Here is a 25,697-nt window from a genome sequence, read left to right as displayed (position 1 = left end):
TTCATTTTTTTTGTTGTAGTAAAACACAATAAAATGTTCAGTAATTTTGCAAAAACCGACATACTGAAATTAAACTGTTGATTGGAAAGCAGCCCCATTAGTCATGATATGTGAATTGTGCTTATAGTTAACATGGTCAAATACTAAGGTAGAGAGTCCACAAATTTAAATAACCACTATATAAAGGATATTTAGTAATCTTGCACAAATCTGTCACATCAAGTCATCCTTAGGCAAATTATAATAAACTACAATCATATTTTGATAAGAACATGAGCCTTGGAATAAATGTAAAACTAAAAATATGCTGAAGACTGAGTTTTTATCTTCCAAATATGACCTTGTTATACTTCCAATTTCTTAAAATTAATCATTCTCCTGAAAATCCAACCTCTCCTCCCTCTGAGACTGTGATTCAAATAACCCCCTGCAGCCACTAATAGCTTTAACAATATATGGCTTTAGGCATAAGTACTTTTGTTAGTGGGAGGTCTCTTGAAAAGCCCCTGAACCCGCCATGTACTGCCCTTGGGCAAAAAATCTTTAATTAGCTGCTTATCCCATCACCTTTATCTGCTGGTTTTTTTTTTTTTTTTTTTTCCCCTGAAGACCTTTAGAAACCCAGAAAAAAACTACTTTTACTTGTATTAGCTCCATGGCAACACCTGTTTATATTGTCTTTTCTTGGAGCAGGAGAGAAATTGATGAGGAAATAAATACAGGATCTGAAACCACAGTCACTGATTCATTTATTCATCCATCCATTCATCCCTGAAGCAGTTATTCAAAATAGTAATAAATAGTAATTAGCATTTTAAGAAGCACTATAAAGCATTTTTAAATATTTATTCATTCATTTATTTATTTATTTACTTATTGAGTGAGAGCTCAGGGAAGGGGCAGAGAGAAAGAGGGAGAAAGAATCACAGAGCCCCGGGTGGGGCTCAACTCACAAACCAAGAGATTATTTATGATTGAGCCAAAATCAAGTGTTGGACAGACCACCTGACTGAGCCACCCAGGAGCCCCTAAGCATTTTCTTTTTTAATTTTTGTAATGCTGATAGCAACACCAGGAGGTAGATAAGATTAGTATTTATCTTTTATAGAGAGTTAAACCTCTATGGTTTAGAAGTGAAACCAGGATAAGGATAAAAGCAGAACCCAGGATGCTTGTCTGAAACCCGTTTTAATCCATGTTATAGTGTATAATACTAATCCGTAGGGAAATTTATAGTATATATATTTTTTTTCAATATATGAAGTTTATTGTCAAATTGGTTTCCATACAACACCCAGTGCTCATCCCAAAAGGTGCCCTCCTCAATACCCATCACCCACCCTCCCCGCCCTCCCACCCCCCATCAACCCTCAGTTTGTTCTCAGTTTTTAAGAGTCTCTTATGCTTTGGCTCTCTTCAGCTCTAACCTCTTTTTTCTTTTTTTTCCTTCCCCTCCCCCATGGGTTTCTGTTAAGTTTCTCAGGATCCACATAAGAGCGAAACCATATGGTATCTGTCTTTCTCTGTATGGCTTATTTCACTTAGCATAACACTCTCCAGTTCCATCCATGTTGCTACAAAAGGCCATATTTCATTCTTTCTCATTGCCACGTAATATTCCATTGTGTATCTTTTTAAAATAGAAAACAAATGTTAGGTTAAGTAATATATGTGGGAATTGAAACTTTATAAAATATGTAGTAAAATATGTAGTAATGCATATCTGGGGATATTTTCATAGTATTTTTTATATTATTATATGAAAATTTATATCGCTATATGTGACTTATTTAGGGAAATACTGAGAGAAAGGAATAATGCAGGAATGGCAAAGAGGGACCTGTAACCACAGTATATACACAGATATACAACCAGCCAATCAACAGTTTATTCAAGGAGCATGTAGTCAGTGCTTACTAATTGTCAGTCTCTATTCTCACTTTGAATAAGAAGATGAGAGTGGGGTTTACATTTTAGTGGAGGGTGCTAGAGCAACACATCAGTGAATGCGTTCTCTTCTTTCAGACAGCGCTAAGTACCGTGGGGAAAAGTAAGGAAAGGGCTGGAGGTCAGAAGAAAACATCCAGGGCATGCTGCTGTCTTATATCCAAACGAGATGAATGGAGTGGGGTTATACAAGTCTGCGTGGTAAACAACTATATAGACTGTGAGGCAGGAACAGATCTTGACCTGTTCAAGCCACAGTGAGAATCCCAGGTGCCTGGACCAGCGTGAATGATGGCAAGCATGCCAGAAGAAGAGTCTTGTGGAGGCAAAGCAGAGGCCAAGTCATACAGAGCCTCAAAGGCTGTGGGGAGTTTGACATTTCTCAAAGCAGAGAGGGAATTCATTGAGCTAGGGAATGAGGCGGTCTTAGTTTCTAAAAAATCACTGCGGCTAAGTAAAGAGGGGTGGGTGCCGGAGTCCAGCTCCAGCAGGTCCAGGGGGTCCCGAAGGATGAACGGCGTCAGCGAAAAAGTGAAAATAAAACAAAACAAAAATAAAAATAAAAACAGAAAACTACAATAAAAAGCTAAAGTAAAAAACTAAAATAAAAATGGACACAGACAACAGCAGTGTGTTGAACTGGCCGATTTATTGTAGCAAACGTGGCATTATATATGCTAGTGATTTCCTTGTAGCTTACGTCATCTATGTTTTTCTAACATTATCTAATTTTGAAAATGTTCTTATGTATAAACGACCTTTAAGAAATAACATGGTGGTTTTCCCCTAACTTTCCCGCATACCCTTTGATTATAGATTAATTTCTTACATTATTCCATTATGCATCTGCGTTTATCTATAATCTGCAAAGCATTTACTTTGCTGTTCTCGTGAAAGGCCTTCCACTTCTCAACACCTTAAGTGGAACAGTTACGGGGACATGACCTCCTAACCACATGAGGCCAAAAGAACAATGTGTTTGCCTCAGTCCGAGGTGCCAGAAAGGGGCTGAAAAGGCCTTAGAAACCCATGCCTCATACATTCTCAGAGAGACAATGCACCTAGGAGCCAACGAACCATTCTGTAGCTTAACCGACTAGGTTCAGTTATCATCTGGAATGCCTCTGGGGGGCCAGGTGGGCCTAGGGGTTGAAGTCACCTGTGCCCAGAGATACACTCCTTAGTTTCTGGAGTGGGGCTTTCAAATCCATTTGTCTCTCCTATACAGGCCCTCTTTGCTGGCAAAGGTATGAGGCTATCCTTCCTGTAAGTAGAGGAGTCTCCTTAGGGGATGGCAAGGGCTAAACTTAAGACTGCACAATTCCTTGTGGAACCTTATTTTCTTCCCTAATGGTTCTTTTCCCAGGGGGCCTGCCGAGGGCAATTCCCCAACAGACAATACCCCGGGTACTTTTAAGGCCAAATTACCTAAAAGCGGGAGTACAAGAAGCTTCACTGTTGGCAGGCCGCCCTGCAGTCACCAATCCGTCCACAGCCCGGGCCTTGCCACTCAGGCTGGGTAGCTTGGGCTTCCAGCAGGTGGGCTTGAAGAAAAAAGACTGAATAGAAGGCTAGTGTAATAGTGGATAGGAAAAGTAATGGTAATTTCAATAGGAAGGTCATGGTCCATGATGAGAACTGGTAAGCCTCATGGTACATTTTTTAAATGGAGCCGAGAAAGTTTACTGATAGATCGGATGTAGATGTAATTGTGAACTTGAATATAAGAAAGAGAAATTAAGATGAATGAGTCCTACAGTTTTGGCCCAGAACTAGGTGAATGGTAGTGACATTTACTGAGGTGGAGAATGGTATAGATGGAGGAAATTTTAAAAAGTATTGTTTTAGACATATTGGTTTAAAAAAAATTTTTTTAATATTTATTTATTTTTTGAGAGACAGAGAGACAGAGCATGAATGGGAGAGGGGCAGAGAGACACAGAATCTGAAGCAGGCTCCAGGGTCTGAGCTGTCAGCACAGAGCCTGATGCAGGGGTCAAACTCATGAATGGTGAGATCAAGACCTGAGCCAAAGTCAGATGCTTCACCATCTGAGCCACCCAGGTGCCCCTAGACATAGTAGTTTTGAGATGCTTATTAGGCATATTATTTCAGGATTCTGAGCCACAGTCAGAATTAGAGATAAATATTTTGTAGTCATACTGTATCAATGACATGGAAATAGATGCCCTTATAGAGGGGTGATGGTTAGAAAAGAGAAGATGGCATGGGTCACAGAATGTTACAACATTTAAAGGATCAGAGAAAGAGGATGAGATACTAAGAGAAAGGCAAGAAAGAAAGAAAGAAAGAAAGAAAGAAAGAAAGAAAGAAAGAAAGAAAGAAAGAAAGAAAAGAGAAAGTAAAGAAGGCAGCTATGCTCACCACTATACCACCAATACTAGGAGAGAAAGAAAAGGAAGGAAGGAAGGGAGGGAGGGAGGGAGGAAGGAAGATTATGAGTATAACCAGTGGCATAGAGAAAAGCAAGACAGTGTGGTGTCTGGATGGCTAAGCAAAGAAAGGCTCAAAGTGGACAAAGTGATTAACAAGAGGAGACAATTATTCATAGGTTGAGTAAAATGCAAATTAAGAATTGCATATCACATTGCAACAAGACTATTATGGTGACTTTGACATAGTCATTCCAATAAAGACAAAACCCTGATGAAATGAATGGAGGACAGACTGGAAAGTAAGGAAAAGAGGACTTATCACTATAGCAGCAGAGAAGGAAACCTCAGAATGCAAAGGGTAGATGAGTTAGAATCTTGGCACCACAGGGAGCAGAGTACCAGACAAAAAGTTGATTGCTTCCTCTTCGCAGACTTCAGTCTATTAGAAGAGACTAATGTATAAAAAGAATATGAAAACATAATACGAGCTATCTGTGATAGAACTGCATAGGAAAGAACTTGGTGCTATAGAAAACTATGGGACACTTAACAGATAAGGGAGTCAGCAAAGAGGTCAAGAGGTACTATCATCATTAAATGACCATGGATGGTAGTGTTAGCTATGGGGGAGAAGGATGTAGCAACTCACAGCATTAAGAGAGTATATCAGTTTAGTAGCCTGAACTGGGAAGAGGGTTTGGGATGGTGAAATATTGGGAAATCATGGGTACATACAAGCCTGGAGATGTAGTTAGAGATTAAAAAATTAACTGTATTTATCTGTGGAATGAAGGAAATGGGGAGATTTTTGAAGGACTTTCATCAGGGAAATAAGATGAGCAAATTTTAATTTTAAAAAGGTCATTTTAGCAATAATATGGAGACAAAGTACATGGATAATACACCCATATCAATGGAGGTCCATTGATATGATTAATGTAGCAACTAGAAAAACGTGCAAGTGAGATAGGACAGTGACCATGGAGAGGAAGGGCATCTACATTTGCTTTCAACTCAGAATCAGCACTTCATCAATCACTTATTTATAATCTTTTTGGGGTGAAGCTCTATTCTAGAATTCTTCTTCCACTCCTGGCACATTAATTCTCAAGTTATCTAAAACTGTTGATTTTCTTTATAAAGGAGCTAAATTTGGGGCGCCTGGGTGGCTCAGTCGGTTGAGTGTCCGACTTCGGCTCAGGTCATGATCTCACGGTCCGTGAGTTCGAGCCCCGCATCGGGCCCCTGGGCTGACAGCTCAGAGCCCGGAGCATGTTTCAGATTCTGTGTCTCCCTCTCTCTGACCCTCCCCCATTCATGCTCTGTCTCTCTCTGTCTCAAAAATAAATAAAAACGTTAAAAAAAAAAAAATTTAAAGGAGCTAAATTTTTTTCTGACCAACTTAACCTGAATTAATATTTAACCCGTTAACACAAATTTATAGGAAAATACAACAAAATGACTTTCTTTAAAGATACGTGTTTACACTATTAAAAATGTTTGTAGCTCCTTTGGGCAATTGCCCTTGGTTTTTGCATTAAGCTTTTGCATTAAGAAGTGGCAGAAAACTTATTAACTTAAAAAATATTATGAAGGACATATCCTGATACCTTATGACTATAACCAGACTACAACGAATACCCGAGGACCATAGTGCCAGTGGTATCTGAAATAACAATAGTTGTAGAAGGAAATAGTAAAATGACATACAATTTATTGACCTCTCGCTGTGTTCCAAGCAATGTGGTAGCTTCTTTGTATACATTATCCTATCTGTATATTTTTCACAAAAGCTCTTTTTAAACCATTGCATTATCATTTCACAGACAAGGTATCTGAGTTTCAGAGAGTTTAAGGAACATGTCCAGCATCACACATATTTAAAATTGTAAGTTAGGTCATGCCCAAAACCAAGCTGCCAGTACTAGGGGTATGAGAATTTTCCTTTAAGGTTAGTACTTTTAAAAAGCGGTAGAGGCCTTTATTGACTTCAGAACAGACCTACGTACTTACTCATTTTTGTAGTGCTGTACTAGCAATTACCAGACTGGCACCATACCAAGTCTCTTTTTTCTACTCAAGAGCATGGACTCTGGAGCCAAACTACTGGTGTTCAAATCTCACCTTCTCCTCTTACCAGCTCTGTGATCTTGGACAAGTTATTTAATCACTAGTGACTCTGTTTCCTGTAAAATGAGGAGAATATTTATTTGCATCTCAGTGGATTGTTGAGAGGCTTTAATGAGTTAAAATCTGTAAATTGCTTTAGGAGAGTCTCTGGCAAACAATAGGCTCTATACAAATGTTATTAGCATACCATTGTGATCATCATCCGCATTTCTCCTGAAAAGTACTATTACTCCTCAAAGGATGCATGAAGACAAAAGTAACAAATACAAAATAATTCTTCAACAAATTCTGTTATCTACATTTTAATTTTAATGCAAATGTGCCAATGTACTTTTTAGTAATATACTAAAAATGATATGCTGTCATTGAGTTTATTGTAATATGATTTTAGATTAATGCCATTAAAAGGTTATCCATTCATGTTGTCTAAGCATTTTTAAAAGTTTTTAGGAAGGAAGACTTAATTTTCATTGTTCTTATGAGTTTTAAGAAATAATAAGATTTGGCTGTGTTTGCAATTGTAGTATCTGTCTAAGATGTTATCTCTGACCTTTTCTCTTATTTTAATCCTCTGCATTAGAATTAACTTGCTCTCTTGAATTGTTTTACTTTTAGTGCCCTGTGGTGGAGTTTTAACAAAGCGCAAAGGGACTATTTTGTCTCCTGGTTACCCTGAGCCTTATGACAACAACCTGAATTGTGTGTGGAAGATCACAGTGCCAGAGGGAGCTGGCATTCAAGTAAGGAAATTTAAATTTTTCTCCTTTTCCCTGTATATTTGAAGTTAATCCTTTTAAAGATAAGGGGGATGAAGGTTATTTCCAAAGACTTAGCCACTCCTTTTCCTTGGCATGGTTGAATGTAGCAGAAAGGTACTTATTGCTTTCACCTGCAGGTAACAGAAAATCAATTCAAGAAGGCCTAAGCAATAAGAAAAATGTTTGTTCCGGATGTCATGGAATCTAGTGGTAGAGGTTGTTTATTTGGGAGGTTCAGTTGCATCATTACTGACCTACGTTTTTCCCTCTCTGCTCTGCCTTCATAGCATGTTGGCTTAGTTCCTAGGCTTCTTTTCTCATGAACTTGAGATGGCTACCAAAGCTCTAACAGCAATGGCAATACCCAAGATGGAACGTTTCAATCTATCTATCTTTACAATGGCTAAAAAACGTTCAGAAATCCTTCCAGTAGACTTTCTGTCCTGTACTATTGACCAAAACTGCAAGACTATCCATCCCTATGCTATACACTGACCTAAAAAATCAACATTAGGTACCTAGGTTAAGCATGGGGCTCAGCTTCCTCTGAAGTATATAGTCCTCATTTAATTGAACAAAACCAGTTTTCTTGTTAGCAAGAAAAGGGATGCTAGTCTATAGACAAGTAACACAATGTACCATATTATCTCAACCATAACCACTTTTCGGGAGGAGAAATTTGACCAGTTACTCTATATTACAAGGAGATTGTTTTTGCATAAATTGGTGATATTTGACTACTCCATGTAAAGTAATTATTCTTCACAAAATATGACGTAATCTATATTTCATAAAAATAACTTGATTACTTCTCCAATTGGGTCATAAGGTGTTCCTTTGGAAACTTGAGAAATATATCAGTTATGGGAAAGTGGCCAAGAAATCCTCCATTAAAACTGAAAATAGATAAAAGTATAATTTTTAGTTAAAAAAACCAACTTTTTGAGTTTGTAATTTTGCAGAAAATTACTCCTAATACCTGTTAGGTCAGTTAGCCAATGAGAAAACATGAAATATACATTTTCAGTGTTTTAAAGGCATTAAAAATGGAAAGACCAAGAGATCTATGCTTATATTCTGGCTAGCTGTACTATCATTTTATGGCCAACTTGTAAAATTCAGAGAAAACCAATCAATCCTATCTTATCACTGGTAGAATTAACAAGGATTTTATTTTAGTATTTTAAAAAATTTTTTGATGTTTACTTAATTTTGAGAGAGCTAGAGAGACAGAGTGTGAGCGGGGGAGGGGCAGAGAGAGAGGGAGACACAGAATCCAGAGCAGGCCCCAGGCTCTGAGCTGTCAGCACAGAGACAGACGTGGGGCTCAAACTCACGAACAGCAAGGTTGTGACCTGAGCCAAAGTCAGATGCTTAACAGACTGAACCTCTCAGGTGCCCTGAATTAACAAGGATTTTAGAATTGCCCATGTTGCAAGTTGTATAGAAAATCTGAAAATGAGATGATGCCTTTAGAGCCTTCATAGGACATTTGTCATATAGTTGTCAGTTTATCAAGGTTATCCTAGAGCATCCACATATTGATGTCAGCTTGTCTATTTCTATCTCATCTTACAATAATCAAAACCCCAGCCTTTCCTGTCTAGTTCTCATCCTTTGTTTTTGAGCCCTGCAGTGTGGCTTCAGCATCCAGTGCTCTGAGCTACTCATAGCAATCACTGAGGACTCTGTATCATTAAATCCATTGTGTTGCTCATCCTGCTTATTCTGACAGCAACATCCTAATTCTGCCCATTCTCCTCTCACTCTTAAAACATGTTTTTCCTTCTTGGTTTTCATGGCACCAATACTCTCTTAGACTTTGTTTTGTTTTCTTTTTTATATCCATGGCTCATGCCTCTACACCTAGGAATACAGTCTCCTCTTCCTACTCAGCCCATCAGATACAGTGTTTGACAGATGCTGTGGTTTTGTTTATCTCATGTTACACCATGCTCTCTGCCATCTTGTCTACTTCCATGTCTTTGGCTGCCATTTTGTGCCAGCTGTGCCCAGGACCTGCATCTTAATAGACCGTCAGAAAGCATTTTTTAAAATGAAGAACTGAGGGGGACCTAGGTGGCTCAGTCGGTTAAGTGTCCGACTCTTCATTTTGTCTCAGGTCGTGATCTCACAGTTTGTGAGACTGAATCCCATGTTGGGCTCTGCACTGACAGCACAGAGCCTGCTTGGAATTCTCTCTCTCCCTGTCTCTCTGCCCCTCCCCCATTTGTGTGTGTACACTTTCTGTCTCAAAATAAATAAATAACCTTAAAAAAATAAAAGAACTGAATAAATGATAGTTTTCAAGTGTAAATATCTAACCCAGTGCTTTCACCTAAGCTGCATGTCATTTATTCAACTGCCTGCTGGGCATTTCAACTAAACTTCTTACTGGAATTTCAAATCCATCCTGTTCAAAACTGACTTCGTGATTTTTTCTCATCATTATGGGTATCCTTTCAGTGTTCTCTGTCTCAGAATGAGCCCCTCATCCATTCGGTTGCACAAGCCAGAAATCTTGATAATTTCCCCCCTTTCCTACTCTACACAATGAAATCTGTGGGATCTGTCTTTCACAAATCTTTCAAATAAGTCTATTTCTCTCCATCCATATTGTTACCCTAAGGTTAGGTTGTCATCATCCCTTTCCCAGGGTCTTACTCTCCTCTAATCTGTTCTTCAGAGGGCAAAGACAGTAACCTAAAAATAAAAACCCTGATACTATCACTTTCCTGCTTCAACCGTTCCCTGTATTCTTAACTCCTTGATACAGCTGATTATACCTTTTGTGCTTTGTCCTCCTTTGTCACCACTTATATTCACACTAGTTTAGTTCTTTATAAAAGCCTGGCTCTCGCTTGCCTTTGGGCCTTTGTGCATGCTGTTCCCTTTGCAGGTGACACTCTCCTTGATCCCCCTTTATTTGGCTTATTCTTAGTCATCATTTCTGTCTCAACTTAAAACCAGTTCCTGTGGAAGGCTTTCCGTGAACTTGAGGAAAGGGTAAGTCCCATGCTGCACGTTCTCATAGGTCTCTGTGATTTCCTTATTATAACATCCGTCACATTTTACTGTTACCACTTAGTTAATTACCCATAAGATCTTGAGGGCACTAACTAAATCTGTTCTGGCAACTAGCCAGTGTCTGCCAGTATATGCTCAGTAAATATTTTTAGGATGAACTAATGAATCCCTCCACAAGCAGGGTTTTGGATATTTTAAGGAGTTAGGACAGCATGATGAACTAAGAGGACATTTGCAGAAAACGTGCGTTGTATATCACTTGTCCGAACTAAACACTTCAAAACCAGACAATATCAATGACACTATAAACTCTTTCACTGAGGAAGCGTTTTATTTAATGGTCACACCTTAGAAAACAAAATTTGAATTAAACGGAGCATGTATCAAACTTACAGAATGTGAGGCATACTGGATTTTTAATCTTAAATACTCTAAAGAACTAATCAAAACTTTTTTTTTCTAATTGATCTCTATATGTATGATAATTTTAGACATACCACTAAATCATAGACCATTATATAGCATATGCACACACATGTGTAATGTGTGATTTGTACTTGAAATTTTACTGCTTTACCTAAAAGCTACTGGCTGGTTTGCCAGGTTTAAAGCAATGCCTATTTTATTTTATTCAGTTAGGATAAATATGTGTGTGAATAAAGAATTAGATGAATGTATAATAAATCATATATGAGATGAAATGTGATAACCACTGATGGAAAGAAAAGAAGAAACATTTAGAATGCTGGAAAAGTTATAAATAATATAGAATGAGCAATCTTTAGAAAGAGCCTCAACAAATAGACTAATTTGTTATATTAATTTTACATGAGATGTTTGTGGGGAGTTGTGTATTCATTTATTTGCCTGTCTATTCTAGCAAAGCATATTGATGGAGAATTCCAAAGGGGCTATCATAACAGAGTTATTAAGCAAAAGAGCAATCTTTATGTGATAGACCTTGGGAAACTTATGTTTGTTACTTAACTGTGTCAACCTGTAGAATGATCATCATGATTAAATATAACCTAACAAGCAAATTAAAATGAAATTTGAATGTCTATATGAGGAATATCTGGCTTTAGTGATTGGAAATTCATTACCCCATGAAGCTACCCTGTTGCCATGATGGACAGCTCCATTTAATGCAAAATTCTTCTGAACAGGGAATCAGTAGCTGCTGCTTTTTAAATCGTTTATTTGACTCTTGTTTGGCCTTTTGTCACTGTGGGTCCTCAGTCATTTCCTTGAGCCACCTACACCTTCTGTGTTTATTGTACCAAATTATATTCACAATTTGACCAGACTCCTAGTGGCAAATTGTGATTACCATGCACTTGAGAGCTTAAAATAGCAGAGGTTGATTCTCTCACAGTACTGGAGGCTGGAAGTCCCAAAGCATTTTTACTGAGCTGAAACTCAGGTGCTAACAGGGTTGTGCTTGGACCCTCCACTCTCCCCTCTGCCCAGGCTCTAGCATTTCCTTGCCTCTTCTAACTTCTGCTGGCTGCCAGGCGTTCCTACGTGTCTGACTATATCACTCTATTTTCTACGCACATGGTCACATTTCCTTTTCTTCTGTATGTGTCAAATCTCCTTTGACATCTTTCTTACAAGAACACTTATGACTGTACTTAGGGCCCATCTGAATAATCCACGATAATCTCCCTATCTCTAGATGTTTAGGTTAATCACATCTGAAAAAAAAAATTTTTTTCCATGTAAGGCAATATTTACAGGCTCCAGGGATGAGGACCTGATATCTTTGGAAGCCACTATAGTTAGTCTGTTATACATATGTATGTAGAATTAAATTTTTTTCTTCTCATTAAGGGAATAGGTTTTCCTAGAGACGTCTTCATTTTTGTTTCTATCACTCCTTTGATCTCAATAACTCAGGGAAAGAAGATAAATCGTTAAGTCTCCCCTCTCCCTTTCTTTCCTTATTCAGATTACACAAAATCTGTAGCAAAAATCTGTTGCAAAATAATCTGTTGCAGAATCTGTAGTGACACAGGTGACATTTTAGTTCCTCTTTCTACTATTCATTCCTGCCCCCAATCTACTTCAGTCTTTTATTGCTTCTCACACAGACTACTGCAATAGACATTGAAATTGTCTTGTGTATATATATATATATATACACACACACACACGTATATATACATACACACACACATATATATATATATAAATACACACACACACACATATATATACACATACATGTTTTTAATTTATTTTTTTAATTTACATCCAAGTTAGTTACCATACTGTGTAACAACGATTTCAGGAATAGATTCCTTAATGTCCCTTACCCATTTAGCCCATCTGCCTCCCACCACCCCTCTGGTAACCCTCTGTTCTCCATATTTGAGTCTCTTATGTTTTGTCCCCCTCCCTGTTTTTGTATTATTTTTGCTTCCCTTCCCTTATGAAATTGTCTTTTTACTTGTATTTTCTTCATCCGATGCAATACTGTAGTTAAAGCAGTCCTGGTTATTCTCCTTCTAACCCTTTGGTGGACTACACCTCAATTGCATAGTTATGCTGGTCTTGGGTCTTTATAGTCTCTTGACAAATCCATCTCAGCTAAGTTCAATCCTTTATTCACACTGGACACTATCGTAAACTAAAATTCATTTAATTTTTACAACAATTATGTGAATTAGATGCCTTTATTACAATGATGTGTAAAAGAAATTGAAGGCACAGATTATCAACTCTTCTAGGGTTACCTGCCAGAGAATAGAGGGAGCCAGAAAGCTGCACATCCAGGCGTCCTCACTCTGCTGTCTCTTGGATTTATCCACTAAGCTCTCTCTATCTAACTTTTCTCTACTTTTGCTAACTTTGCATGCATATTTCCTCTTATGTAAATACCTTCTACTGTGGCTAAATTGGATTACTGATGGTTCACTACATCTGCCTCATGGCTTGCCTCCTCTACATTATTATAACTCAATAGTTTCTTACAGTGAAAAACCTCTCAATACATTTAACTTATCTCAAATGTCAACTCCTGCGTGAATCCTTACTTTTTTTTTTTTGCAAATGTGATCTTTTCTTCCCCTGAATTGTAAGAAAGGAAAAATCAGATATGAAGAGAGAATTGATTATTGTTTAAGGAAATGATGGTAATATCACAATCATTCAGCTTTAATTCCATTCTGCTTCCTGTTCTGGAACGCTGCCATCGGGCCTAATGCCTGTCACACAGGCAGGGTTTCCGTTGCCATGTGGCACTCACCCCTGGAAAAGAGGCACCAGCATTCACTTGAATGGAAGAATGATGATGGTTTATTCTGTGGATAAGAAATTTTTAAGGAATGCAATTGTTATACTTATTTAGTGAATGAGTGCAGTACTTACATTGATGACAGACTTTAGCTAAATAAAATACATTTATTTTAATAAGGTTTGCCCTTCCCTTCCTCTAAAACTATAACATATACACTTCACAGACAGAAAAATGATCACCCCCACGGTTGGGGGTGGGTCCTGTGGGTTCTTGCAAAAACTCACGCTGTGCCAGGCGAAGTGCAGCAAAGTAACACATGCCTCTTTCTTTAAATAACATTTAACAGACATGAGAGGATTGTGCTCCACCATTTCCCTTATCGACTTTAGGGACTTTCACAGTAAGTTAGTTATTATGACTCCATTCATCAAATTATTCTTTAAGAGATATACCCAAATCAGTTATAAAGTATAATTTTGGCCATCCATATTAAGACCTGTTAAAAATGAGCATAGGGGATAATAATTTTTTTTAAATTAAAGAAAGGGAATTGAGCAAAGGTTAGGCAAATAAAGGTAAATAAAATGTATCCAGCATAAACCTAGTTTTTAAGAAAAGTATAAGCTTTTCCCTGTATGCTGGTGGACCACAAATATGGTGATTTCCTGATAGCTAAAGAAAATGTGAAAACGCAATCACTGGCAAGAATCTAACACCCCATGGGCACCTGGGTGGCTCAGTCAGTTGAGCGTCTGACTTCGGCTCAGGTCATGATCTCATGGTTCATGGGTTTGAGCCCCATTTCAGGCTCTGTGCTGACAGCTCTGAGCCTGGAGCCTGCTTTGGATTCTGTGTCTCCCTCTCTCTGCCCCTCCCTTACTCATTCTTTCTCTTTCTGTATCTCTCAAAAATAAATAAACATTAAAAAAAATTTTTTTTAAAGAATCTAACACTCTGAAACATACAAGATGACTAATTGGAACACGTATTGGGATTCCTGACACTAAGATATTAAATTAACCCAAAGCCTTTAATAAAGAAAACGCTCTGAGATGGTGACAGACTTTATCCATGTATGTTCCACCCATAGTGAACACTGCGAGGTGTTTCCACGCTCTTCTTACCCAAGTCAGCTCATGTAGGCCAACACCACAGTAGCAAAGATCAGTTCTGGTAAAGTCCTTCTATGAAGGGTCACGAGGATATGGTCCTGGTTTGGAGTTCTCTCTTCTAATGCGGAGTGGAGGACTGTGGTATTTTTATCTTGTTAGAAATACGTGTTCTTATCAGTAATTATTATTTCACAGGTACAGGTTATCAGCTTTGCTACAGAACATAATTGGGATTCTCTGGACTTTTATGATGGTGGAGACAACAATGCTCCACGACTTGGAAGTTATTCAGGTAAATAAAAGAGCTGAGCTTAATTGAAATACAGATGTAATTAGGAATGTAGAAATCTCTCTCTCTTTTTAAAAGACTTTCTAGAACTCTGACTTGGCAGTTTTAATTTCCTTTTTATAAACTATACACAGCAAACTAAATTACAAGGTTAGATGTTTCAAAGGCATTAAAGGTAATGACATTGAAATTGCTGTTTAAAATCTTACTATATTCTAACTATATTTGTGTAATTATTTATTGATGCTTTTATAGTAATGATAATATTTTCAGCTGAGCTGTGGTTCAGGTATGTGTACCCTTTCTCCTTAAATCGTTAAAATTAGACAGTGCTTGGTAATTATGATATATCCACTCAATAGAGTGCTCTGCAGCCATTAAAATAATTTTAGAGACTGTGTAAAAACATGGTATGTTACAAGGTACTGTTGAGTGAGAATAAAGAGAAAATAAAATTATTTCTATGAAATGAATAAAATTATATAACATTAATATATACCCAGGTACCAAGACCAGAAGGTTTTTAAACTTGTTAAGGTTTTTAAAGGTAATTTATGCAACAATCTAGCAGCTTTTTCAGCCTGCGAAAAGTGAAATCAAGTTTTACTTTAATTTTAACTATACTTTTTACTTTAATTATACTTTAACTATAGAAATAGGAACATAGCTAAACTATCAACTTCTACAATTCAGATATACTTAAGTCGGTTTGAATAGTTGTAGGTTTTTCACAGATTTTTAACTAGGGCATAATCAGTTTTTCAGCATTGCCACTGAGGAGAGGAAAGAAGAAATACCTGGAATAGGAGTGACTTGGGTTAGTCATAACAAGTATTTTAGGGGTTCCTGGGTGGCTCAGTCAGTCGAGCATCCAACTCTTGATTTTGGATGGTCCCAGGCTTGTGGGATCAAGCCCCATGTCGAGCTCCATCCATGCTGTGCGGAGCCTGCTTAAGATTCTCTTTCTCCCTCTGCCCTTCTTCCCCTGCCCTCTCTCTCTTTCTCACTCTCAAATTAAAAAAAAAAAAGTATTTTATGTATAGATATGGTGGAAATCTTGGAAGAAATCTTATAACATTTTGAGTATACATTTGTTTAGATTTGATTAAGGGTAATACTTTCTTAATAATAAATACGACAATGAAGATAAAACCAGTGATACATAGCAGCTCTTGATTACCAAGTGCTACTAGCCCTGTGTGAGGCTTGTCATACGTTTCCTCATTTGTTCCTTCTAGTAGTTCTGGTCGTAATTGACACTTAGGTTAAGTTGCCTGAGGTGGTACAGCTGATGTTAGAATGAGACCGGGGCCCAGCTGGTGTGACACCAGAGCTGAAGTTCTTGATCCCTGAGATCTTCTAAGGCACTAAAGGCAGGTCTAGTGAAAGTTTCTGTTTACCTCCATCTTTAGTGATTCAGTAAGGGTTCCATAGACAGATAAGAGACTGGAGAAGGGGGAAAAAGCAACTATATGTTCTGTAATGAATTCGTCCTGATATTTTCTTTCTATAGAAAGATCAGTGAGTGGTTAAGGTCCACAGAGTTGTACAAAATAAATGTAAAATAACTAGTTACTTACAGAAAAAAATGTTGCCACACTATCAACTAATATGCTTGTTGGACATTATCTTAAAACATAGATTTGACACTTATTTTTATGCTTGCCATTTGAAACTGCTTGACTTGTAATCTTAAGGATCTTGAGGTATTACTCAATGCAGATAGTCAAGAAGAAATTGGTTCAAACAGATATTTTATGTTTTCAGCTCAGTATTGGAATAAAGTCAAGTTGATTTCCTTCAGAATTTCAGAAATACACCATTATAGTGTACTTGCTAGGAGACTAAGGCTATAATGTATTTGCTAGTGCTAAGGCTAACACTAGTTTATAATTGGGATTTTTCAAACACTACCTACCAGCTTTGCTGTCAGAGTATAAGAAACATCAAGGTACTTGACCTGGTAGAGAAGAACATACACATATAAAGAAAGAAAATAAATGAAATATATATATATTTATTTATATATATATGTATATATATAAATATATGTGTATATATATTTATATATATATATATACATATTTATATAATAGAAAGGGCAATAAATAACAATAAATAAACATATCCTCTGAACCCATACAAAATCTTAAGATACTATACCATAAAAATCACTACAAACTTTAAAATTAAGGTTATTATTAGCTCATGCATAAAATATTGAAATCCACATGAAATTCCAAACATTTATTTCAGGTGACCTGTAAAATCTACTGCTTTGACTGTCACCCGCTCTTTGTTCCTGCCTATTTTTAGGGACCCATCCAGAGTGATCCCAAAGTCTTTCTCCTTAGAGACAGGCACAAACAATAAAATAAAAGAGAAATGTAGGAGACATATCTTTATTTAAAAATTCCTAAAAAACACTTGACCAATATGTAATTTCAGTGGTATTCTATTGGCTGATTAGTAGTCAACTTACTTAGTTTTGCTATAATATTTATTATGTGATCATTGACCTGCCTTTTCAATTATCATTTCAGGAACAACAATACCCCATCTTTTGAATAGTACGTCTAATAATCTATATCTAAATTTCCAATCAGACATCAGTGTTTCTGCTGCAGGATTTCACCTTGAATACACAGGTAAATATAATATGTGCTATTCAAGAAATTTAAGAACAAGTTTATATCATTTTTTAAATATTCTTTGAATATAGAAACTGGACTTCATCAAAAAAGAACATTATCTTGTATCTTTAAGCTTTTGATATGCTCTTTCAATTCATTTACAAGACTGTGTCTATAAAATTTTAATTTTTCATCAGAATTTACAAATGTACAAATGTGTTCTTCCTTATTATAATTGTAAGTACACTTAGCATGAGATACACCTTCAATTTTTTTTTTAAGTACACAATACAGAAGTGTTAACTATAAGCATGATAACATATAGCAGATCTCTAGAACTTACTCATCTTACATAACTCGATTTTATACCCATTGTGAGCAGCAACTTCCCATTTCCCCTCCTCCCTGCCCTGGAACTCTCCACTCTGTTTTCTGTTCCTATGAGTTTGACTATTTTAGGTACTGTCCTGTAGTATTTGTCCTTTTTTGTCTGGCTTATTTCATTTAGCATAATGTTTACTAGGTTCATTCATGTTGTTACATTTGGCAGGATTTCCTTCTCTTTTGTAAGACTGAATGATATTACACATTATATGTACATACTATCTTTTCTTTATTCACTTATCTCTTAATGGACATCTAGGTTGTTTCCATATTTTGGCTATTATGAGTAATGCTGCAATAAACACAGGAATGCAAATCTCTCTTTGAGATTCTTATTTCAAATATTCTGTAAATATACTCAGAAGGGATTTCTAGAGCATGTGGTAGATCTACTTCTAATTTTTGTAAATGTTTATTTATGTTTGAGAGAGAGAGAGAGAGGGAGGGAGGGAGGGAGGGAGGGAGGGAGGGAGGGAGGGAGGGAGGGAGACAGGATCCAAAATGTGCTATTCAGACAGCAGAAAGCCTGACCTGGGGCTTGAAATCATGAACTGTGAGATCACTACCTGAGCTGAAGTCAGATGCTTAACTGACAAAGCCACCCAGGCACCCATGCTTCTAATTTTTTTGAGCAACTTTCATACTATTTTCCATAGTGGTTCCATCAATTTACATTCCCACCAACATTGTATAAGGGTTCAAGTTTTTCCATATTCTCACTAACAGTTTTTTTAAACAAGTAAGAACATTTATAGTTATCAAAAGGAGCACATATCATAACAAAAACTCTAGTTTTGAATATTTATGCACCACATAACATAGCATCAATATTCTTAAAGCAGATAGTCAAGATATATGAGGAGAAATAAATAAAAATGCATTATGAAATTTGCCAAAATTGATCCCAGTACAAAAATTCTAAGTAGAGCAATAATCATAGGAACAATATAGGAAATAGTTGTTTAAAAAACTGTCCCCCCATCCTCATGCCCCAAAATACCAGGTCCAAATGGCTTCACATAGAAATATTGCCAACCTTTAAGGACCAGATAATCCCAATGCTCTTTAGTTATTCTATTTCCTGGGGTGTATAACAGGTTCTCATAATATTCTCAGTAGAAAACTATAAAGCATACTCTTTTATAAATATGATGCAGAAATTTTATCTTTTTAGTTCATTGAAATGTAATTTGTGTAGTTTTTGAATTTATATGTGTTGATTTGATATATGTATCTATTACAAAATAGTCACACAATAGACATAGTTAACATCTCCATAGTTCACATAATTGCCTTCTCTTTTTTTTCCTTAGTTCTGTGTGTGTGTGTGTGTGTGTGTGTGTGTGTGTGTATGCGTGTGTGTGTGTGTATGAGAATACTTAAAATCTAGTTTCTTCCCAAGTTTCAAGTATATAATACAATATTGATAACTACTGCCACCATGTTGTATATTAGACTCCCAGAATTTATTTTATAACTAGAAGTTTGTATTCTGACTTACATCACTCTATTTTTTTCCACCTTCCAGCCCCTGGCAACCAACATTCTTCTCATTGTTTCTAACATGCAAGATGAATGAATCTTTCTTGGATTCCACATACAAATGAGATCTATTTGTTTTCTCTCTGAGTATTTCATTTAGCATAATGCCATGCATGATGTTGCAAATGGCAGGATTTCCTAGTTTTTTTGTGACTGAATAATATTTAATTTTATACATATGCCACACTTCTTTATCTATTCATTCATAGATGGATACTTAGGTTGTTTCCATGTCTTGGCTATTGTGAATTAGGCTGTAGTGAACATGGGAGTACAGATATCTCTTCCACATCCTCATTTTATCTCCTCTGGATGCATGGTTAAAGATGGGATTGCTGGATTATATGATATTTATTATTATTATTTTTTTAAGGAACCTCCAGACTCTTATCCATACTGGCTGTACCAAATTTTATTCTTACCACCATTCAAGAGGGCTTCCCTTTTACCACATCCTCAGTAATACTTGTTATCTTGTTTTCTTGGTGATCTTCATTCTAACAGGTGTAAGGTGACATCTTAACTGTGCTTTCAATTTGCGTTTCCCTGGTGGTTAGTGATTAGGATCCTTTTATGTGCCTGTTAGCCATTTGTTTATCTTCTTTAGAAAAATATCTGTTCAGATCCTCTGCCAATTTTTTTAATCAGGTTGCTTTTAATAGGTTTTTTGTTTATTCTTGTTGTTGTTTTGACTTGCTATTGAGTTATATGAGTTTTTTTATATATTTTGGATATTAACCCCTTATCAAATACATGGTTTGTAAATATATCTTCCCCCCCATTTTGTAGGTTGCATTTTCATTTTATTGATTGCTTCATTTGCTGTGCAGAAGTTTTTGTTTTTTTATTTGATGTAGACTTATTTACTTTCATTGGTTGTTTAACTCCTGGTGTTATATCCAAAAAAATCAATGCCAATACCAAGGTCAAGGAGCTTTTTTTTGTATGTTTTCTTCTAGGAATTTTACAGTATTAGGTTTTATGTTTAAGTCTTTAATCCATTTCCAATTAATTTTTATGAGTAGTGTGAGAGATACAATTTCATTCTTCTGCATGTGATTAAACAGTTTCCCCAGCACCATTTATAGGGAAAATACTATACTTTCCCTGTGAGTATTTTTGGCTCCTTTGTCAAATGTTAATTGGCTGTATATGTGAGGGTTTATTTCTGGACTCTCAGTTCTGTTACACTGATGTATGTGTCCATTTTTATGGCCATACTGTTTGATTACTATAGCTTTGTAATAGTTTGAAATCATAAAGCCTCCAGCTTTGTCTCAGGATTACTTTGGGTATTCAGGGTCTTTTGTGGTTCCATGAATTTCTGTCTCTGTGAAATCATGCTTTTGAAATTTTGACATGGATTGCATTGGCTGTATAGGTGGCTTAAAAATGGTTAAATTTGTTCCCAAATTTTATCTTTGTTACTGTTTATGCTATTGTAAATGAGATTGTTTTATTTTTCAGATATTCTGTTTTCAGTATATAATAACACAACTAATTTCTGAATGCTGATTTTGTATCCTGTAATTTTATTGAACTTGTGATTAGTTGTAACAGATTTTGGTGGAGTCTCTAGGATTTTGTTTACATAAAAATCACATCATTTACTGACAGAAACCATTTTACTTTCCTTTATGGTTTGGATGTCTTTAATTTCTTTTTCTTGGATAATTACTGTGGTTAGAACTTCCAGTACTATGTTGAATAAGAGTCATGAAAATGGGCAACTTTAGTCTTCTCTATCTAGGGGAAAAGGCTTCAACTTTTCACCACTGTGTTTGACATTAGCTGTGGACTTTTCATATATGGCCTTCATTAAATTCAGTTTCATTACTTCTATACCCATTTTTTCAAGAGTTTTTATCATGAAATGATGTTTTATTTTGTCAAATGCTTTATCTGTGTCTACTGATATTGTCACATTATTTTTATCTTTCATTCTATTAGTGTGATGTATCACATTTTTTGATCAGCGTATGTTGAACCATCTTTGCATTCCACACATAAATCCCACTTGATGGTGGTGTATGGTGCTTTTGATGTGCTGTTGAGTTCAATTTGTTAGTATTTTGGTTAAAAAAATTATATCTATATTCATCAGGGATACTGACCTGTCATTTTTCTTTTCTTGTGGTGTCCTTGAAAAACTCTTCAGTTTTTCAGAAGATTTTGAAAAGGATTGGCACTTAATACCTTTTTAAATGTTTGGTAAAATTCACCTATGAAGCTATTCAGTCCAGGACTTTTCTTTATTAGAAAGTTTTTGATTACTAACTCAATCTCTTACTCATTCTTGGTCTGCTCAGATTTTCTATTTCTTCATGTTTTAGTTGGTAGGTCATATGTTTCTAAGAATTTGTCCATTTCTTATAGATTATCCAATTTTTTGGTGTGTAATTGTCATGGCAGTCTCTTGTGATCCTTTTTATTTCTGTGATATCAGTATAATATCTCTTCTTTCATTTCTGGTTTTGTTTATTTAAGCTTTCTCTCTCTCTCTCTCTCTCTCTCTCTCTCTCTTAGTTAATGATTCTGATGTTATGTCAATTTTGGGTATCTTTTTAAAAATCAGCTCTTAGTTTCTTTGTCTTTCTGTTGTTTTTCTTTTCTCTATTTCATTTATTTGTACTCTAATCTTTGCTACTTCCTTTATTCTGCTAATTTTGGCTTTAGTGTATTCTTTTTCTAGTTCCTTAGGATACAAAGTTAGCTAATTTATTTGAGATATTTCTTTTTTTTTAATGCAGACTGATGTTTATTGCTATAAACTTCCTGTCACAACTGCTTTTGCTATATCCCATAAGTTTTTGTATGTTGTGTTTCTCTTTTTGTTTGTTCAAGATATATTCTTTTAATTTCCCTTTTGATTTATTCTTTGAATCACTATCTGTTTATGAATGTACTACTTGATTTCCACATATTTGTGGATTTTCCAGTTTTCCTACTTTTATTGATTTCTAGTTTCATGCCATTGTAGTTGGAAAAGAGTTTTGATATGATTTCACTCTTAACTTTGCTAAGATCATGTAATACATGATCTATCCTGGATAATGTTCTGTATGTACTCAGGAAAAAAGCATGTATTTTGCTGCTCTGGAAGGAATGTTCTGTATATGTTTATTAGGTTTATTTGGTCTAAAGTATAGTTCAAGTCCAATATTTTCTATATGCTTTTCAATCTAGATGATCTGTGTATCTTTGAAAGTGAAGTACTGATGTCCCCTACTATTATTGTGTTGTCTATTTTTTTCCTTCAGATCTGTTAATATTTCTTTATTATATTTGGGTGCTCTGATGTTAGTGGCATATATATTTATGATTAGTATATCCCTGTGATTAAACGATCTAATTATTATGCAATGGCTTTATCTCTTGTTACATCTTTTGAGTTAAAGTTTATATTGTGAAATATAAGCATAGCCACCACTCCTCTCTTTTGGTTTCCACTTTCATGGAGTATCTTTTATTATCCCTTAACTGTGAGCATATGTGTATCCTTGAAGCCAAAATGAGTCTCTAGTAAGCAGCATATAGTTGTTTGGTGGTGAATCCATTCAGCTACTCTATGTCTTTTGCTTGGATAATTTCATCAATTTACATGTAGAGCAATTATTTATAAGTAAGAACTTACTAATACTGTTTTATCAATTATTTTCTGACTTTATTATTATCCCTCCCCTTTTTTTTTCTTCTTCCCTTGCACTTTTCCTTTGTGAATAAGATGATTTTCTATTGTGGTATGCTTTGATTCCCTTGTCTTTATCTTTTATGTATCTTGTGGGCTTTTGTGGTAACTATGAGACTTGCGTAAAATATCTTCTAGATATAGCTATTTTACACTAACAACTTAATTTCATTTGCATAATAAATCTCTGTCTTTTCACTCCCCTCTTTGTTTTTTTTTTTTTTGATGTCACAATTTACCTCTTAGTTTTTTAAAAAAAAAATTTTTTTTTAACGTTTATTTATTTTTGACACAGAGAGAGACAGAGCATGAATGGGGGAGGGTCAGAGAGAGGGAGACACAGAATCTGAAACAGGCTCCAGGCTCTGAGCTGTCAGCACAGAACCTGACGCGGGGCTTGAACTCACGGACCGCGAGATCATGACCTGAGCCGAAGTCGGACGCTTAACCGACTGAGCCACCCAGGCGCCCCTACCTCTTAGTTTTTTGTATTCACTAACAAATTATTATAACTATAGTTATTTTTAAAATGTTTGTCCTTTACATTTATGCCAGACTTAAGTGGTTAATACCCTATCATATTACAGTATTAAAGTATTGTGAATTTGAATGTATACTTACCTTTGCCAATGTGTTGTATATTTTTATGTGTTTTCATATTACTAATTAGTTTCCTTTCATTTCAGCTTGAGTGAGAGCTTTCTGCATTTCTTGTAAGATGTGTCTAGTGGTAATGAACTCTTTCAGCTCTTGTTTATTTGGGACCATCCTGATCTCTCCCTCCTCTGAAGTCCTCTGATGGACCACTTTACTGTATAGAGTATTCTTGCTTTATAGTTTTATTATTTCAGCACTTTGACTATAACATTGCTCTTTCTCCTTGGCTGTAAGTTTTCTCCTGAGAAAGTCACTGATTGCCCTGTGCAGGTCCCCTTGTAAATTAAAAGCTTCTTTTCTCCTACTATTTTAAAGATTCTCTTTGTCTTTGAATTTTGACAGTTTTATTATAATTCATCTTGGAGAATATCTCTTTAAGTTGAGTTTTTTGGGGGGCCAAATTCATAGAACTTGGATGTCCAAATCTCTCCCCAGAATCTTGGAAGTTCTTGGCTATTTCTGTAACAAGCTTTCCACCTGCTTTCCTTTGTCTTCTTCTCCTTTTGAGATCCTACTAATTCACAGATTGTGAACAGATCTTTTTGTTAAACTTCTCATGTTGAACATATATTGTTTTCTTGATTTTGTTGAATTATTTTTCCATGTTTTTTTTTTTCATAGGTCATTGAGCTTCCTTCAAGCAGGTATTTTGAATTCTTTTTCAGGTAAATTGCAGAACTCCATTTCTTTGAGGTTTATTACTGGAAAATTATTGTGTTCTTTGGTGGCGCCACGTTTTCTGGACTAAAATAGTTTCCCTGTCTTTACTGACTGACTTCAGGAGAGAAACATCTTCCTTCAGCCCTATTGGTGATTTTGAGGCTTTCTCAGACCTTCTATGAATATGCATGCTCCACACTTCTTTCTCCCTTCTCTTCAGCTTCTATGCCTTCTCTTAATCCTGTAGAGCTAGGCTGGGTACTAATGACCTCTCTTCTGTTTTCCCAAGGGTGTCTCTAAGTGCTCAAGTCTGTGATCTCTTCCAGGTCCACAAATCTGGGCCAAATTTCTGCACATACTCAGTCGCTGTTTGTAAAAACTTGCTCTTGCTATTGTTGAGAGCATGCACAGGAGGTCAGCCATGCTGTATTAGGGTGTGTGGAAGAGGCATCAAAGTACTGCAGGTGCCTATGGGCTAGTGAGGAGATCCATGGTTGAGGTGTCCATCCTATTGGCTCATCAGCAGGCCTTCTAATGGACATAATTAGTAGAATCCTCATCCCGTTGGTGTGTTTCTTTGTGAGCTCTGACTTCTCTTTTCCCAAATACTCACCTGCCCTTAGTTTCTCAGGCCATGATTCAATATTGTGGATAAGGCAAGAGAGAGATTGTCTTTTTCCTCTCTGGCAGCATCTTGCACAGCTGGAAAAGTCAGACACACACTCACACACTGTCACTTTCCACAACAGGAGAAATCACGGGTCAATAGAGGATCACTTAATACTGCCTTGGGGGAGTGGTAATGAAGGTAAAACCAAATTCTTCCTCTTATCCTCATCAATGTGTCAACTTTGATTATTGTTTGTTTGTTTTTATTCCAATGGTGTGTTGGACTGCTGTCAAAATCCTGGACCTCCATAAAGGGTCTCTCATTCATGGGTGATTGTGTAATTCAGTGTTCTATGAAGCTTTTAGACTGTGGCTCAGAGGGCCTGGAGTTAGTTCAAAGGGCACTTTCAGAATCTACAGCCAGCAACAAAGTCTATACACCAATTATCTGATGTATTGGTAGGTGAGACTCCTCCTGGATCTCTTGGCATATTTATTGATGACAGAACCAAAGGCAAATGGGGTTGCCAAGTTCAAGTTCTCAGGGCTATGCAATTGTTTTTGAGTCAGCCACCTAGGTGCTGGTCTGTGTTCTCCAAATGACTTTTCTCATTCTTGGACTGT

The 25,697-nt window shown here is 36.3% G+C and overlaps 1 protein-coding gene across 6 annotated transcripts in view; it reads left to right on the top strand.

Moving 5' to 3' along the window:
* CSMD3 (CUB and Sushi multiple domains 3) overlaps positions 1 to 25,697 on the top strand; it is a 1,247,213-nt gene that overhangs the window by 1,069,700 nt on the left and 151,816 nt on the right. For all 6 annotated transcript variants that reach the window (XM_053896606.1, XM_019467839.2, XM_019467838.2 and 3 more), the window contains 3 exons: positions 7,089 to 7,213; positions 14,807 to 14,903; positions 17,444 to 17,548. In XM_053896606.1, the coding sequence (XP_053752581.1) occupies positions 7,089 to 7,213; positions 14,807 to 14,903; positions 17,444 to 17,548 (327 nt within the window). The remainder of the gene's footprint in view (positions 1 to 7,088; positions 7,214 to 14,806; positions 14,904 to 17,443; positions 17,549 to 25,697) is intronic.

The sequence above is a fragment of the Panthera pardus genome, unplaced genomic scaffold (assembly GCF_024362965.1).
Source record: "Panthera pardus isolate Hobbes unplaced genomic scaffold, ASM2436296v1 HiC_scaffold_7, whole genome shotgun sequence".
NCBI lineage: Eukaryota > Metazoa > Chordata > Mammalia > Carnivora > Felidae > Panthera > Panthera pardus.
Note: the sequence above shows the minus strand (reverse complement) of the source record. Positions and strands in the feature narration are given on the sequence as shown.